Source organism: Ursus maritimus, unplaced genomic scaffold, assembly GCF_017311325.1.
Source record: "Ursus maritimus isolate PB19 unplaced genomic scaffold, ASM1731132v1 scaffold_23, whole genome shotgun sequence".
NCBI classification, from domain to species: Eukaryota; Metazoa; Chordata; class Mammalia; order Carnivora; family Ursidae; genus Ursus; species Ursus maritimus.
Genome location: NW_024424786.1, coordinates 17,840,252 through 17,858,754, shown reverse-complemented (window position 1 = coordinate 17,858,754; position 18,503 = coordinate 17,840,252). Strand labels below are relative to the sequence as shown.

General features: G+C 36.1%; 2 protein-coding genes across 9 annotated transcripts in view; one reads left to right on the top strand and one right to left on the bottom strand.

Annotated features, from left to right (window-relative positions):
* ELP4 (elongator acetyltransferase complex subunit 4) overlaps positions 1-2,613 on the bottom strand; it is a 247,800-nt gene extending 245,187 nt beyond the window's left edge. For 2 of the 3 annotated variants that reach the window (XM_008686852.2, XM_008686856.2), the window contains exon 1: positions 2,333-2,613. In XM_008686852.2, the coding sequence (XP_008685074.1) occupies positions 2,333-2,555 (223 nt within the window). In that variant the 5' untranslated portion in view covers positions 2,556-2,613. The remainder of the gene's footprint in view (positions 1-2,332) is intronic. The other variant, XM_008686854.2, reaches the window with a different exon arrangement.
* A 72-nt stretch (positions 2,614-2,685) lies between these two features.
* The window catches only part of IMMP1L (inner mitochondrial membrane peptidase subunit 1), an 86,396-nt gene continuing 70,578 nt past the window's right edge, over positions 2,686-18,503 (top strand). Inside the window, exons 1-2 of one of the 6 annotated variants that reach the window (XM_040638912.1) lie at positions 2,723-2,823; positions 14,889-14,950. The gene's annotated coding sequence lies outside the window, so the exon portion shown is untranslated. Of the gene's footprint in view, positions 2,824-3,049; positions 3,154-14,888; positions 14,951-15,037; positions 15,430-18,503 lie in introns of those variants that run through there. The other 5 variants (XM_008686862.2, XM_008686864.2, XM_008686860.2 and 2 more) reach the window with 5 other exon arrangements.

The window sequence follows — 18,503 nt, the reverse complement described above, 5'->3', positions numbered from 1 at the left end:
TGGTATAGTATAGTTTCACCATTCTGGTATCATAACATCCTGCTTTCATTTTCTCTTGTCACAATATGGTTATATTAGGATTGTTACAATCTGAGTCAAATATTTTAGAGTAACAATATAATCTGAATTACTTATATTTATGTGTATACACATAAGCAGCCAAATGTTTCACTTCCAAATAATGCTTTAATGAAAAACAAATGTAACGGATTTGCTCAACAGAGCCATACAAAATAAAAAATAAAAATACAAAAATGCCATTAAGAAGTTAACAACAACTAAAATACTTCTGGACACATTTATGATTCCAAATGTACTGACTCCTATCATAACAACCACTTCTGTGCACTTTGAGAATTAACATGCAAAACATATTTCAAAATATCCCCCCACTGATTCCATTTCAATTTTCTTAAACGAACACCAATTTTTAGCATAAGCTTGTTATAGTCAAATACTAGTGTATCTCACAAGCAAATCTGGAAGATTTTTAAATTACAGTTCAAGTTCATATCACTGTAGAAACACATAAGAAGGTGCTTTAGGTTAACTTTCTGGTGGGTGCCTTAGGTTCAATAAATGCTTAAAGCCACTTCAAAAGTTCTCAAAAATTAAAAAAAAAAAACAACAACAAACAAACAGCTACAGCATAGTGCAGAACACTAAATTTGAAGCCTAAAGATCAACCTACACTGTCTCTAGCTTTATGACTCTTCATGTCACTGTGTCTGAGTCTGTTCTGAGAGCTCAAACATAACTCATCCTACCCCTTTCATAATCTCTTGTCCAGGTTTTTTTCTACCCATTATTTCTCTTTCAATCAAGAATTTAATGAGAATCAACTATGTGCCATGAACTGTGCTAGGCAAATTTCGTTATTCTAATAAGAAATTGAAGGTACAATGTCAGAAATGTGACCTTTTTGTTTGAAGAGATTCAGGATCAAGTGAATGAAGTTACATATCCCTACTGAATAAAAGAAAAAAAAAAGGTAAGGACTAGGAACAGCTTCCAAACTTTAAGTTCAAATATAGGATGACACCAAGGAAAGCTCAACAGGGAAAAAAACTGAGATAAATATTTACTAACTAGATATTTTGGATCATTTGTTTTCAGTACCATGCAATCTAGTAAGGCAAGACTTGAAACAATTAAGTGAAAATACTAAATTTGTGTAGAAATAACCAGGATCCAGTTAAGAACATGACATAACAGAGGCAAGAAGCTGTGCACTTTCTCACAGGTCGCTTTCCTTGTCAATTTCCTTTGCACTAAATCTATCTGAAAAGTGTACCCTGAGGGGGAAAAATACGGAGAGAAATTTCAAGTGTAGTACAAGAACAAGCAATGGCATTTGTTGTATTTTTTGAAAGTGTGTAAGACTTAACTGACACATATCACATATTATAGAGAAGTTATGAAATATAAACAGACCAATTTTAATGAAGCAACATTCTGATAGGAACTAACTAATTTACAAGCTCTATTAATACAGCAGCTCTGTCCTACCAATCTAATTTGGTCAATCTTTGCAACATAACAGTTATGAAACAAGCTATTCTTCAGCAGGCTTCTCATGAAAAATTACAGAGATTATACAGGAAAGACTAAGAACTGGACTTCTTTTTCTCATTAAAATGTGAATTAACTTTAAACAAATCGTTTGCAATATAACTCTGGGCGGCAAAACACACAGAGAAAAAATTTAACAAAAATATATACACATATATTTAACGCAGATACTAGTATAACTATGAGTATCAACAACAGACTTTAACTACTGTATACCCACATAAGTCTTTAACATCCATTCTCTTAAAGCCAATAGAGTTTGTTTAAAGATTCAGAACCAGGAGATAAGCAGCCTGGCGGTGAAAGAGGGGAGTTACTTTTTTCAGCATTTTCTAATGAAGCCCATCTCTCATAATGGTACAAACTTTTGTAGGTTAGGAGAAACCACGAGCTACCTGGGGTTGGCAGAAGGGTGCAATCAGAGACCAGGAGGGGATTCTGGAGTTGAAGGCCAAACCGTCTCCAAGTATTAATGATTACCCCTTACTAGGTAGTATTTCTAGATAAAACCATGTAGGGATCCCGTCGTAACCTAGAAAAGGCTGGCGGGCCAGAACCACAGTAGAAAGTGGGAGCAGTACCAGCATTTAGGAGTCTCCATGCAACTTTTCCTCCCCTCCATCTCTATCAGACCGGACTATCCTCTCCAAGTCCGAAGGCTGAGGGGTCAGAGAGAAATATGAGGTTAGGGCGGCTTCCCTGGCAGGTGCCCTCCCTAAGTTTTCCCTCTGTTGAGCCCAACTCTCCGTTCTGAACCGACCTAAGAGCTGGTCCAGGGCTGGGAGCCCGGTAGATACCAGCAGCTGTCCATTCCGCACCGACGGTCGTGTGCCCGCGATGGACACCAGTCGAGAACAGCCGCTGTCGGTACCGCTTGCTCTTGGACCCTTCCTCTGGAAACTGGTGACATTGTTCTTGCTGGCTGCAGCCGCTATAGATCCAGTACTCCCAGCGCCGGTGCCGCAGGTCGCCACTGCCGCCATCTTGGAGCTTCCCGCGATGACCCAATAGGAACTCTGGGAACTCAAGCAGCAGGCCTGTCAGAGCCAGCCCCAAACTCCCGCCTCCTTGCCCACTATCCCCGCTCTCGTGGCCAATAGGATTGAGAGCTCTCTTCCCAGTCGACCAATCGCAGGGAGTATTGCTGAAAAGTGCGCTCTACGTGGGGACGGCGGACTTCTGCTGGGCCCAGGTGAGAAAGGCCCACCTGAGTCCTGTTTGAGAGTGTTCCTTGGTTCTTTGGGGCTAGAGGTGGGTAATATCATTCAACATTTTTCTCGTTTCGAGCGCCTTCATTCACTCTGAGTTTAAGAAAAGGCTAGTGGAGCGATATATCAAGTAACTACCAACAGGAGCTTGCACCTTTCTCCGTTCCTTAGCAAAGAAGAAAGATACTTTCCCTCGCCCCTTTCATTTTTGATTTCTGAGAGAAAATTCATTCCGCCTTCACCATCCAGTTTTTTTGTTTTTATTTATTTTTTTTCCCCTCAGAATGGTTGTGTTACATTGAAGAAATTGGAACTCTTAATGAGGTGCTTGCTGAGCATCTGGGCTCAGTTCGACAGTGCCAGTGGCAGGCAGGTGGGTTGGATTTAGACCTTAGAGGGAAAACTCTTGAGCTTTGGTTTTCCTGTCTCAAACAGCAAATGACAAAATGTACTTCTCTGACAAGTCCCCGTGAGAAGCTTTCGTTAATTTTAATTAGTGCTTCTGGAAGTCTTGGGGCGCGTTTCCATAAGTAGTATGAATGACAAGTGTTACACTGACAACCTTGTTCGCACATTTAATTGTCACTTGTTGTTAAGGCAGCTGCAAATAACAGAAAATACCTTAGGTCTCTTTCCCCAAAAAACTGGTATTAGATGTGTATGTACTTTATTTTCCGCAGAGGATCTGTGAACTCTGAATTGAGAGCTTTATTAGAATAAGAATTTTATGTGCGGAAAAAACATGTCATTTAGAGCTGTGTCTTTGGATTTAAAACTTTTCTCAAAAGTGAGTTGGGTGGAGGAGTAAGTGATTTTTAAAGGTATTCGTGATTGATAAATGTCTAAACTAAAAAAGACTCCCAAGTCGTGCCTGTGCTACTAAATTATTGGTTTTGACAGTGATATTTTAAAAATATATCTATCCAAACCTCATTGAAATTCTTGCCAGTGAATTGTTTTAAATCTCAGTGACTGGTTAAAACTTTTTGGTTAAATCAGTTAAAACTGATTGTGTTTGATAAATTGCAATTAGTCTTGTGAAATAGTGGCTGGTGGGTTTTGTTTTTGTTTTTAAAGTAAAATGTTTAGAAAATAAAACAAACCACCTTACTATTTACCGATATACCAACTGGGAAGCTTGATCAAGGTTTAGATGCTTTCATTTAGAACCTTCCCTCAGTGTAAATTTATAATCTAAATTATTCAATAAATAGCTGTTGAGTACTTAATGTCTGCTTAGACCTAATGTGTCCTTTTAGACCTATAGAAGTAAAAATGTTCTCACTTGGGGGAGGAAATACTAACACATAGAAAACAGCATAGCACTTAAAGTGAACACATTGGACAGTATGTGCTAACTTTTTCTTGTAGTAAATAAGTGCTGAGAAGGTCAAAACAAAAAGGGACAAAGCAGTCTGATTTCAAATGGAAACCTCTATTTTTACTGCTTGGAAAAATTTGAAATAATAATGAACTTTTTTAGGCTTCTTTACTACATATTCCCTTGTTTCCTCTCCATTTACTTCATCCTTTAGTTTTCTAAAAGTGGAGGTATGATGCTGTTTGTGTTATTACTAGAACTGAAGAATTTTTTTCAACTTTATAATTCAGAAGGCATGCCATATATGCACATCAAGGCATTCTTGAAATGAAGCTATATCTTTTGTATAACATTATCATAGAATTAATTTATTTAATCTGTCTTAATTTTTTTACAAAGACAAAACTTTTGCTGTCAAAGCAAATAATGCCAAATACTTGAATTTACCAGTTATATAGAGTTGAATATAAAACATTGGAATAAATGAGGTATTTGTGGAAAGGGTATGTTTAGGTGTGGTGTTAATAATTAAAAATAACTTAATAATTAACAATTATTTATTGAGCACATACTAAATCCCAGGGAGTATGCTAAGCATTCAGGTTATAGGAGATAGAATAGTCTCTTTTTTCCTTGAGTTCATAGTTTGGGGAGGTAGATGGGTAAATAGGATAATAAAGTATAAGTGCTATGAAGGACAAATGCAGGATACCTAACTTGGACTGAGAGGAAGGAGAGGAGCCTTGGGAAGTTTCTCCTGAGGGGGAAGTTTAACCTGTGTGATGAAGGAAGTGTAAAAGATGAGGGCATAATAGACAATGAAAGCTGTTACAAGAGAAGGAGGGGGCCATTCCTTCAAATCTGGTCTCACTGCTTCTGTGCAAGTCGTTCTCATGATTTATACAGAGTGCTAAGAAGAGACTGGAGAAGTGAGACAAAGATCTAATTGATTTTTTTTTTTTAAGGTTGTGGCTTTTGTTTTTTGTAAAAATAATAGGAAACGGGAAATTACTGAAAAGTTTTAAGTAAAGCAACAGCATAAGGATCATATTTGATTGTTATGTTTTGGCTAAGAGTATACCAGAATAGAATGGATTGGCTTGCTGTGGTTGGGATGAAAAGCATGGAATGAATTAAGAGATTACTTTGAGGAGTAGAATTGATGTGACCAAGGAAGTTGACAGAGGAATCAAAGATGACTAACAGATTTCTGAGCAGGTTTGTGGATGGCAGAGGATAAAGAATAAAAGAAAACAGCAGAATTTTGTAGTTATGGTGTTGGTTGTTTTAGGGAATGGGAAATCATAAAATCTGTTTTGAATATGTTTAATTGGAGGTACCCTAGGAGCATCCAAGTAGAGATGTCCAGTACACGCTGGGCTATATGAGAGAGGGCTCTCTAGATGAAACATACGTATATTTTTTGAAACATACAGCTTTGAAATTAATTAGCACATGGTGGGAATTTACCCCAAGAGATGGATATATACTTTAAAATGAGAAGAAAATATATACTTTAAAATGAGAAGAAAAAAGGACCAAGAATAAACTGGGGAACATGACATTTAAAACCTGGGCAGAGAAAAAGAAAGTAAAATAAAAATTGGAAAGTGTTTATTTGATTTAGTAATAATGTTTTTCAGGTTTTGTTAAAGGAAGATTCGAAGGAGTGGTAAACTGAAAAGTCAAATAATTGTATTTAGAATTGAATGGTAAATGAAGTTGAATATTCCATAAAAGTAGGCCATTTTATATTTTAGAAAGCTTTGCTATGAAGGGGGATAGAGGGAGATGGCAAACGTTTAAGGGAGGAGTTTTGTTGTTAAAGAGAGAAAATAAGGCACTGGAAAATAATTCTAGACAATTGATAAAGAAAAGGGCCTAAATGTGATAGAAGGAATGGAAATCATAGCACAGGAGAAGGATCAGTATTTGAAAGGCTGGGGGGACAATTTAATGGCTAAAGGGTATAAATGAAAATAAGCTCTTTCCCCTCCTTTCTGCCATTAAATTGTGGAGTCCTTAAGATCATCTTCTCTTTTTAGTCCATATTCTTACTTTTATCCAATCCCAGCACCTCCGTTACCATTTATATATCAATGATGAACATGTATAGTCCAGATCACTTCTCTGACCTCCAGAATTATAAATTCAGATATTTACTTTACCAGTTTCTTTAAATTCTTAGTGGGGCTTCAAGCTCATAATGCCCCAGACTGAACTTCCTCTTGTGTTTCGTATCTCAGTAAATGATAGGACCATTTGCAGGATTAGTTGCCTAAGACAAGGAACCTCACTACACTTAGGTCCTCTCTCAAGCATCATTCTGCCATGTCCATGACATTACCAAGACCTGTGGAGTTTACTTCTTAATAGCTTTCTAATCCATTCTGGAACATATAGCCCTCATCTTAGTTCACCTCTAGTATATTCTTCATTCAAGAGCCATCCTAATCCTTTCAAAATTGAGGTCTGATAATATAAAAATAATACTTATTAAGCACTTGCATGTAGTTCTCTCCATTTGCCTCTCTAGCCACATCACTCTGTAAATTTCCTTACTGTCTGCACTCTAGCATTTATCATTCTCCTTTACTCCAGCATTTACTTATTCTCTCATGTTTTCTTCCTCCAAAAGGCCACTAGTTAACTTCTACTTATCCTTCAAATTGCACTTCATCCTACACATTCTCAGTAAAGCCATCTCTCCTTGCTATCAAAATGAAATTGTGTCAAGGCCGCCTGGGTGGCTCAGCTGGTTAAGTGTCTGACTGTTGATTTTGGCTCAGGTCATGATCTCAGGAGTGTGAGGCTCCTAACATGGAGCCTGCTTAAGATTCTTTCTCTTCCCTCTCCTTTTGCCCCTCCTGCCCTACACGTGTGCACACGTGCTCCCTCTCTCTCTCAACAACAAAAAAAAAAAAAAAAAGAAAGAAAGAAAGAAAAGAAAAAGTAATCAGTTTCTATATATCAACAATGAATGATGAGTGGAAGTGGAAATTAAAAACACAATGTTATTTACATTAGTATCCAAAAAAATTAAATATGTAAGCATGAATCTAAAAAAGATATGTACAAGATCTGTATGAGGAAAACTACAAAATTCTGATGAACAAAATCAAAGAAAAACTAAATAAATGGAAAGATATTCCATGCTTATGGATAGAAGACTCAGTGTCAAGATGTCAGTTCTCCTCAAAATGATCTGTAGATTCAAATGCCATCCCAATCAAAACCCCAGGAAGCTATTTTATGAATATTGACAAGCTGATTTGGAAGTTTATATGGAGAGGCAAAAGACCCAGAATAGCAAACACAATATTGAAGGAGAAGAACAAAGTTGGAGAACTGAAACTACCTGACTTCAAGACTTACTTAAAGCCACAGTAATTAAGACAGTGTGGTATTGGTAAAAGAATAGACAAATAGATCAGTGGAACAAAATAGAGTACCCAGAAATAGACTCACATAAATATAATCTACAGATTTTTGACAAATGAGCAAAGGCAACCCAATGAAGCAGAGATAGTCTTTTCAGCAAAGGGTGCTGGAACAACATACACATGGCAAAGGAAAAAAAAAGAATCTAGGCACAGACCTTACAACCTTCTCAGAAGTTAACTCTAGTGGACCACGTATCTAAACATAAAATGTGAAACTATAAAACTCCTAGAAGATAACATAGGAGAAAACCTAGAGAACCTTGGGTATCTTATGCTTTTTTAGATACAATACCAAAAATAGATTGATGAAAGAAATAATTGATTAGCCCGACTTCATTAAAATTTAAAACTCTTGCTCTGTGAGAGACAATGTCAAGAGAATGAGAAGTAAAGTCATTTACTGGGAGAAAATATTTGCAAATGTTATATCTGGTAAAATATTGTTATCCAGAATATACAAAGAACTCTTTAAAACTCAACAATAAACAACCTGATTTAAAAATGGGCCAAAGACCTTAACAGACATTTGACCAAAGAAGACATACAGATGGCAAAAAGCAAATGAAAGAATGCTTCACATATGTCATCAGAGAAACGCAAATTTAAACAACATTGAGATACTGCTGCAAACCTACTAGAGTGGCCAAAACCTGAAACACTGACACCACCAAATGCTGGTGAGAATGTGGAACTACAGGAGCCCTTATACATTGCTGATGAAAATGCAAAGTGGTACAGCCACTTGGGAAGACGTTTGGAGATTTGTGACAAAACTAAACATGCTCTTACCATATCCTCCAGCAGTCATGCTCTTATACATTTACCCAAAGAAGTTGAAACATTCACATAAAGACTTGGACATGGATGTGTATAGCAGCTTTATTCATAATTACCAAAACTTGAAAGCAACCGAGATGTCCCTCAGTAAATGAATGGATAAATAAAGTTTGGTATATCCAGACAATGGAATATTATTCAGTGCTAAAAACAAATGAGCTATGAAGCTATGAAAAGACATGGAGGAACCTTAATGCAAATTACTAACTGAAAGAAATCAATTAGAAAAAGCTACATACTGATTCCAACTCTGTGGAATTCTGAAAAAGTCAAAACTGTGGAGACAATAAAAAGATCAGTGTTGCTAGAGGTGGTTGAGGGGAGAGATGAATAAGCAGAGCACAGAGAATTTTTAGGGCAGTGAAAATATTCTGTATGATGGATATGTCATTATGCTTTTGTCCAAACCCATAGAATGTATAGAACCAAAAGTGAATCCTAACGTCAACTATGGACTTTGGGTGATTTTGATGTGTCAGTGTAGGTTCGTTCTTGGTAAAAAATGTGTTGTTCTGGTGAGTGACATTGATAATAGGGGAGGCTATACATTTGTGGGGTCAGAAGTATATGGGAAATTTCTGTACCTTTCAATTTTATTGTAACTCTAAAACTGCTTTAATAAGGAATTAGCTGTATAAAATTTCAGTTTGAGTGTTCCATAAGCAACATGTGTATCACCCTTATTGCCACATAGTGGGACCATTTTCATAAGGGTTCCAACAAGTTGGTATTCTGACAAGTTTTCAAATGCAATTGAAAGACTGCCTCTACCTACTTAAGGTAAACCAAAGAGCATATTGGTCATGGTAAGCAATTAGCATCTCATGACTGAAATGGGTACCTCTCCAATTGGTCTTTCAGTGGCTTTCTGAGACCTAGGGTCTGTATTGCCATTGTGATTATACAGGTGAACCATATTAACAGAAATATTGTGAAGGCTTACTGTAGGGTCTGATGGTGTTCTGGCAGAATGATTGAATGAATAAATGTCAAGGTCTTGCCTGTACAGAGGGAGTTCTTGGACCCCATGTAATCTTATTTTGCTTCCTTTTAGTACACTCATAAAGAGAAACCGAAGTCCTGATTTGCTTTCCTGTTTTTGTACTTTATGTAGATGAAGCCATACAGTTTACTATTGTCTTTAACTTCTTTTGCTCATTATATTTGTGAAATGATTGCTATTAATGTCTACATAATGTGGATTATTTATTGCTTTACAGTATTTTGTAAATACATCACAATACATTATCCATTCTGCTTTGAAAGGGATTTGGCTAGTTTACTATTTGTGGCCAATTATCTTTTTAATGTGGTTGTACCAATTTACATTCTTACCAGGGATGTTTGAGAATTTCAGTTGCTTGTCATCCCTACCAAACACTTAATATTTTCTTTTTACTTTAGCCTTTCTGAAAGGGTTGTGGTATGACCTTGTCATTTGGATTTGGACTGATGAAGTTGAGTACCTGTTCATATGCTTTTAGCCATTTAGATAAACCTCTTATGTGAGGAGGCTGTGTCTTTGCTAATTTTTTTTAAATGTTGGATTGTTGGATTTTCTAGATTTTTGGGAGTTCTTTTTATATTTTGGGTAAAAGTCCAGTTTGGAATAAATGTGTTACAAATATCTTCTTACGCTGTGACTTGCCTTTTCATATTCTTTAAAAAATTTTTTTAAAGTAATCTCTATACCCAACATGGGGCTCGAATTTAACAACCCCAAGATCAAGCGTCGCATGCTCCACTAACTGAGCCAGCTAGTCGTGCCCTACCTTTTCATATTGTTAGTTTTTTCACTTTTAGTCAGAATATATTCTGATGTATCAGTTTTTTGCTTTATAGCTAAATTTGCCTACTCCAAGATTCCAAAGATGATCTCAGTGTTTTCTTCTAAAAGCCCTGATGTTTACTTTTGAATATTTGAATCTGCATTCTGCCGGAAATGATTTTTTTTTCCTTTGGTGTGAGGCAGGTAAAGGTGTATTTGTTTTTCTATATGGATAGCCTATTGATCTACCACCATTTATTGAAAAGACAATTCTTTCCTTGCTATATGGAATCATTAATCTGTCAATAAGTAAAGTGACACTAATCTGGTAAATTACTATCTGGACTCTCCATTCCTTTGGTTAATTTGTGATTCTTCAGAAGGATGACTTTTGTTTGTTTAGCTACCTGTATTGCTCTGTGCTCAAGTTAAATCGCTAAAAATAAGAAACATTTTGGCAATTTTTTTTTTTTTTTTACAACTTTGACTCCTCAGCAAAATTTCTTTGCTTCTATTCAATCTGTAGAGCCTTCACATAATTGTTCTTGTATTTTGTCTCGAGTTTATGGTTATCTATGGGAGAGTTTGTCTGTTAGGAGCTTACTTCACCATACTAGAAGCACCTTTAAGTACCTTTTTAATGACTGTAATTACTGATATTATTTGTGTTTCTTTTTCTTTCCTTTTTTTGTTGTTAGATTTGCTAGGGATTTTTCATTTTTATTCTTTTTCTAAAAACCCAACATTTGGCTTTAAAATTTTTTCTTTTATGTTTACTTTTTATTTTGTCAATTACTGCTCTTTATTTTTTTCCTCTACATTAACTTGTTTTGATTGGCTGAGATTTTGGTTTTTCCTGTTTTTGATAAAAGCTTAATTCATTGATTTTCTTCCTTTTCTAATATACTGTTTTATAGTTAAGGGTGTGGGGCGCCTGGGTGGCTCAGTCATTAAGCGTCTGCCTTCGGCTCAGGGCGTGATCCCGGTGTTCTGGGATCGAGCCCCACGTCAGGCTCCTCTACTGAGAGCCTGCTTCTTCCTCTCCCACTCCCCCTGCTTGTGTTCCCTCTCTCGCTGGCTGTCTCTCTCTCTCTGTCAAATAAATAAATAAAAATCTTTAAAAAAATAAAATAAAATAAAAATATAGTTAAGGGTGTAATTTCTCAAAATACTGCTCTAAGCTACGTCCTGCAATTTTTAACATTTTATATTTTCATCAACATTTATTTCAAAGTATTTTCTGTATTTTGTTTTAATTTCTTCACTGATTCATGAATTTTTTAGGACATTTTAAGAATGCTGAAATAACTAATTATATTGGATGCCAAGAAAGCAGGTATAATCTGGGACTGCCCAGGGCACATGAGTACTTATGTTCATCCTAATTTTAGCAGATGTTTAAATATAAACAGAAAATTGGGGAATTTAAAATTTAAAAATCTGTTGTATACTCATGTCTTCAGTGTCATAGGGTAAATGTGTCAAAAGGTAAACCTGTTTTGGTTCAAGGAGATTTGTTAAGTAAATGTATCTATAAGGGTAAATAAGACATTTTTAGTGGTAAACACTAGAACACTAAAAATTTTTAGTGGTAAAAGAGAAAGAAATTCCAGAGCTAGAATGGTATTAGTATTTCTCCCAAACTGGGACTATTTATTTTTGTATGTTGCCCAAGTAAGGAATTGAAAAATACTGACTGGTGTCAGGTGCTCTTTTCGTGTGTCAGCTTGAGGACTCTTATAAGCATAAAGATGTGCTAATCTAAGCCTGTATGGTTTCTAATTGTCCTGGACATTTCTGATGAGATGTGATCAGTTCATCTTCAGTATGAATAATTATGGAAGTCCAGGGAAAGGCCAAATATTTAAAAGCATTCCATTTGAAGCTTCTTACATCTGATTTTGCATGGAGTGTCACACAGACTAATCAAGCTCCCCTGTAAAGAAATATATAATTCTTGGTATGATGAATAGTGTTAAGAGAGGGAAATATGTTATTTTGGACTGCTGTTTTCTAGTTTAAGAGTCTGGATATGAAATATGTTTATACTTTATATACTGGGTATGTTTCTTGCATTATAAGATGAAAACTAAAAATCTGCGCAACATCTTCCTTGTTAACTCAGAACTAAATTGGAGCCATCTATTATACAAATCTTAAAACTTTTCTTCACGATTCTTGTTCCATATAATTATTCTACTTTTCTTTCTTTGAATTATATTTTCTTAGGGAATACTTTTTTTATTATTTTCAATTTTGATAGCATTAATTAATTGCATTCCTTACATTGAATTCTTTTGTAATCTCTTCCATATCTTTGATGCTGTTTACTCATTTGTAATGCTGTATCTTTGGATTTTCTCTCAGTTCTTTTCTCTGAATAACTTGAAACATTATTTTTAAAAGACCTATTTTAAAGCTATTTTCATAGAAGGACATCTTAGATTTATGCATTATTTCTATTTCCAACATTACTAATTTCTGGTTTTTTCTGAATTTTATCTTTCTTCCTCCTTCTCTTACCTGTTTTTTGTTTTTCACTCTAGTACTTTTTAAAGCAATAATTAAAATACAGTTCTAGTAATCTATTATGGTAATATCCAACTAAGCCCTGTCCAGTAGAATTTCCTATATTGATGGAAATGTCCTATATCTACATCATCCAGCACAATAACCCTTGTACACATATGGCTGTTAGGTACTTGAAATGTGGCTGATATGACTGAGGAACTGAATTTTTAATCTTATTATTTAAATTTGAACACTACATTTGGCTAGCTTCTACTCTATTGGACAGCGTAGCTCTAGATCAAGATTTGACAAATTTTCCGTAGAAGACCAAATGGTAAATATTTTAGGCTTTGCAGACCATATGGTCCCTGTTGCAACTATTTAGCTCTACTGTTGTAGTTGGTACAAAAGCAGCCTCAGACAACATGTAAACAAATAAGCATTCTGTGTTACGGTAAAACCTTATTTGTTAAAATGGTGCTGGCAGGATTTGGCTCATGGGCCCTAGTTTGACAAACTCTATTCTAGATCAAAGATGTGTCTAGGAATACGTATATTTTCTTTCTCTGGCTCTGTATTTTCTGGGTCCTTTCCATTGTTTTTCCATGTGTGTGTGTGTGTTGGAGGAGAGAGAGGGGTCTCTTCACCTGCACTGTTTTAGAGAGATCATTACACACACTGGGTTATTACTCTGTATTTCTTCAGCGTTTTCCAACTTTTCAAGTTTTTCTGTGTGTGTGGGGAGGTGGTGGTGGACAAGGTTTGTATTTTAAATTTCTTTAAACTCTACTCTTTGTTCTTTTAATCTTAACTCTTTTATATGCTTCTTGTTTTATAGGTTCAATATCTTATGCATTTTCTCCAAAGATGTTAAATAGAATTCTTTTTCTTTTTTCTAACCTCTTTTAATTACCTCTGTTTTCTCTAGAGTTATTTATATTATTTTTCATCATGGATCTTCTTTTTCATTCCTGTGGTTTCCTTAAATGTTGGTGATCTTTGGTTGTCCATTCATGTTGATATATTACCAGTTAAATAATATAGATTACTGGAGTAGCTTTTCTCTTTTGTTTCTCTAGCAAATCTTTACCCTAAATAGAAAGAATACTGATGGAGAGTGTTTTGTAGGTGGATAGGATTTACTTATTGGTGTGCTTTGCTTAGAGTGGATAAGCAGATAGTCCAGGCCCTTCTCTAATAACCAGATAAGAAGGATCCTATCCTAGGTTTCCAGCCACCATACTTGGAGCCCAAGTTCCTCTCAGGCAGTTTTTATCTTTTTTTAGTAGGTTATTTTCCATAACTGTTGATTCGGCCCACAACCCCTTTGGAGTCACAATAATGAAAGTCCTCTATCTTTCCTGAAACATTCTCCTGTGTGTGTGATTGGCCAGGGGTCAGCATACTTTTTCAGAGACCAGATAGTAAATATTTTACATTTTGTAGGCCTTACCACCTCTTTCACAACTACTCAGCTCTGCCATTTCCGCCTTAACCTACCTATCATTATGATTTCATACATCCTATCTTATAAAAATTCTTCAGAATCTCTAGTATGTTGATGCTTTTTCACTCCCTTGTACTGGCCAGAGGATCAGCCTTTTATTCTGTTCTGGCCTTCAGTGGATTGGGTAATGCACACTCACATTAGGGAGGGTGATCTGCTGTACTGGCTCTATTGATCCAAATGTTAATCTACTCCAGAAATACCCTCACCCAGAATAATGTTTTACCAAATTTCTTGGTATCCTATGGCCTGGTCGACACATAAAATTAGTCATCATAGTCACTTAACTAATAAGTGATAGAACAAAGATTCACAACAGAGCTATGCTGTCTGATGATAAAAATCCATGCCCTTATTTACTAGTTACACCTGGACCCAAACTCCGTATCCTCCTAAAGATAGCCCTTTATTTAGCCAATTTATGGATGTTAGCATAAGAAATGAAGCCTGTTTCCCTTGCTATTCAGAATGACCGGGATGGTGAGGAAAATGAGGTATGAAACAACTGGGATAGTAAGTGCAACATATTTAACCCAGAGGCGAAAGATTCTGAGTTTCCTAAGACCTATGTTAATGTGGTGAAAGGGAAATTGGATCCTTTGTTTCTCCAGACCATGGAAATTTTAATATCAGTTAAGGTTAAAGAACTTTTTTAGGATTGTCTAGCACTGGAACAAAATCTTTAATAATTTAAAAAATATTTGCTTTTAAAAATCTTTAGAATTTTATTGAATGTGGCCTCCCAACGATGACCCACCCTAAGCCCTGGAACATGTGAACATGGTAAGATATCACTTCCCCAATTATGTTGTCATATGGCACAGTTGACCAAAGGGTGGGGAGACTGATCATGTGAACCTGAGCTAATCATGAGACCTTTAAAAAAAAAAAAAAAAAGGAAACAAAAAAAGAAAAAGAGAATATTCTCTAGTGGTAAAGAAGAGGAAGTTAAAATCAAAACACTTGATGAATGTGATATGCTGGGTGTGAAGATAGAGGGACCACCAGAAAAGGAATGCGGAACACCTTAAGGAGATGAGAGATGCCTTCAGCTGACAGCAAATACTAAGAGGGAACCTTAGACCATTTCTCAGCTGCAGATAACAGGATTCTGCCACCAACCTAGAAAAAGTGGGTAGTGGATTCCTCCCCAGTGACTCCAGAGAAGATCTCAGCCTGAAATCCTGATATTTGGTTTTGTGATACCCTGAGCAGAGAACCCAATCAAGACTGTCTATACTGGTAATCTACAGAGCTATAAGGTAATACATGGATGTTGATTAAAGAAAAAAAAATCTTGGGGCACCTGGGTGGCTCAGTCGGTTAAGTGTCTGACTCTTGATTTTGGCTCAGGGCATGATCCTGGGGTTGTGGGATCGAGGCCTGCATCGGGCTCCATGCTGGCATGGAACCTGCTTAAGATTTTCTCCCTCTCTCTGCCCCTCCCCGCAACCCCCCTTCCACCCCCCGCTTGCAAGCTCTCTCTCAAAAAAAATCTTTAGAATTTTAATGTCACATTTTTACTTTTTATGCTTTTTCATTCCCCAAATGGAAAGTTAAAAAAAAAAAGTTAAAGGTCATTTTGTATTATAGTCATACCTTGTTTTATTTTACCTTGCTTTATTGTACTTCACAGATAATGCATTTATTATAAATTGAAGGTTTGTGGCAACCCAGCATTGAGAAAGTCTACTGGCACCATTTTCCAACAGTATTTGCTCACTCGTGTCTCTGTGTCTCATTCTGGTAGTTCTCACAATATTTTAACCTTTTCATTATTATTTGTTATGGTGATCTGTGATCAGTGATCTTTGATGTTACTGTTGTAATTGTTTTGGGACACCACAAACTGTGCCCATATAGGACAGTGAATTTAACCAACAAATGTTGTGTGTGTTTTGCCTGCTCCCAGTCATTTTCCATCTCTCTTCGTCTCCTTGGGTCTCCCTATTCTCTGAGACATGAAATTAGGCCGGTTAATAACCCAAGAGTAGCCTCTAAGTGTTCAAGTGAAAGGAAGAGTCCCACATGTCTCACTTTAAATCAAAAGCCAGATATCATTAAACGTAGTGAGGAAGGCATGTTGAAAGACTAGATATGCTGAAAGGCCTTTTGTGCCAAACAGTTAACCAAGTTGTGAATGCAAAGGAAAATTCTTGGAAATTAAAAATGCTACTCCAGTGAACACAGGAATGACAAGAAAGTGAAACAGCCTCATTGCTGACATGGAGAAAGTTTCAGTGGTTTGGATAGAAGATCAAAGTAGCCTCAACATTTTTTAAGCCAAAGTTTAATCTAGAGCAAGGCCCTAATTCTCTTCAATTCTGTGAAGGCTGAGGGAGATGAGGAAACTTCAGAAGAAAAATTAGAAGCTATCAGAGGTTGGTTCATGAGGTTTGAAGAATGAAGCTGTTTTTATAACATGAAAGTGCATGGTGAAGCAGCAAGTATTACAGAAGATCTAGCTAAGATCATTACCAATGGTGGCTATGATAAAATACAGATTTTCAATGTAGGCATAGACAAAATAGCCTTCCATTGAAAGAAGATACCATCTAGGACTTCCATAGGTAGAAGAAGTCAGTGTCTGGCTCCAAAGCTTCTAAGCTTCTTCTTAGGGGCGAATGCATCTGGTGACTTGAAGCCATTGCTTATTTATCATTCTGAAAATCCCAGGGCCCTTAAGAATTATGTTAAATGTATTTTACCTGTGCTCTATAAAAGGAACAGGAACCCCTGGATGACAGCACATCTATTTACAACATAGTTTATTGAATATTTTAAGTTGACAGTTGAGACTTCCCACAAAATGATTCCTTTCTAAGTGTTACTGCTCATTGACAATGTGTCTGGTCACCCAAGAGCTCTTATGGGGATGTGCAATGAGATTAATGTTTTCATGGCTGCTAACACAGCATCTATTCTGCAGCCCATGGATCAAGGAGTAATTTCAACTTTCAAGTCTTATTATTTAAGAAATATATTTCGTAAGCCTGTAACTGCGATGGTGATTCTTCTGATGGATCTGGGCAAAGTAAATTGAAAGCCTTTTGGAAAGGATTCACCATTCTAGATGCCATTAAGGACATTTATGATTCATGGGAAGAGGTCAAAATGTCAACATTAACAAGAGTTTGGAAGAAGTTGATTCCACTCCTCATGGTTGACTTTGAGTTTCAAACCTTCAGTGGAGCAAGTAACTATAGATGTGGTGGAAATAGCAAGAGAACTAGAAGTGGAGCCTGAAGACATGATCAAATTGCTGCAGTGTCATGATAAAATGTGAATGGATGAGAAGTTGCTTCTTATGAATGAGCAAAGAAAGTGGTTTCTTGAGATGGAATCTACTCTTAGTGAAGATGCTGTGAAGATTGTTGAAATGACAATAGGATTTAGAAAGTTGCATAAACTTACTTGAGAAAGCAGTGCCAGAGTTTGAAAGGATTGACTCTAATTTTGAAAGTTCTGCTGTGGGTAAAATGCTATCAAGTGGTATTTCGTGCTACAGAGAAATCATTCATGAAAGGAATAATTAAACTATGTGGCAGACTTCATTGTGTTATTTAAAGAAATTGCCATAGCCAACCAGCCTTCAGCAAACAGCACCTTGATCAATCAGCAGCCATCAACACTGAGGCAGCACTCTCCACCAGCAAAAAGATTACGACTCACGGAAAGCTCATATGATGGTTAGCCTTTTTTAAAGAAAAAAACTATTTTAAGCTAAGATATGTACATTTTTTTAGACATAATGCTATTGCACTCAATAGACTACACTACAGTGTAAATGTGACTTTTATATGCCCTGGAAAATCAAAAAATTAATTTGAGTCACCTAATTGTGGTACTTGCTTTATTGTGGTGATTTGGAACTGAACCTGCAACATCTCAGAGGTATGCCTGTATAATTTTATCATTCTTCATGATGAAAGATTTGAAAATAAATTTATAGTTTGGTATTCTGAGGTTAAATTTGTTTTAAAAATAAAGCAAATCATGTTTCCTTTTTCTATTAACATTTCCTAAATGAATTCACATGGAATTAGTAAATTACTATCATATGTGATGATCATTTTCCCTCACTGAGGACTGGAATATACTCGTTTTAGAGCTTGTTAGTAGTTCAATCATGATTCTCTAATTGAAGTAGTTATGCCAACCCTCTTAGGTGGCTCAAAGTCTTGAGCCCTTTTTTTTTAAGGAAAAACTTTTTGTGATAAAATTTACTGTTTTAATTATTTCTACAATTCAGTGTCATTCGGTATATTTACAATGTTTTATGAACATTGCCACTATCTGTTTTCTGAACTTTTTCATCATCCCAAACAAACTCTTT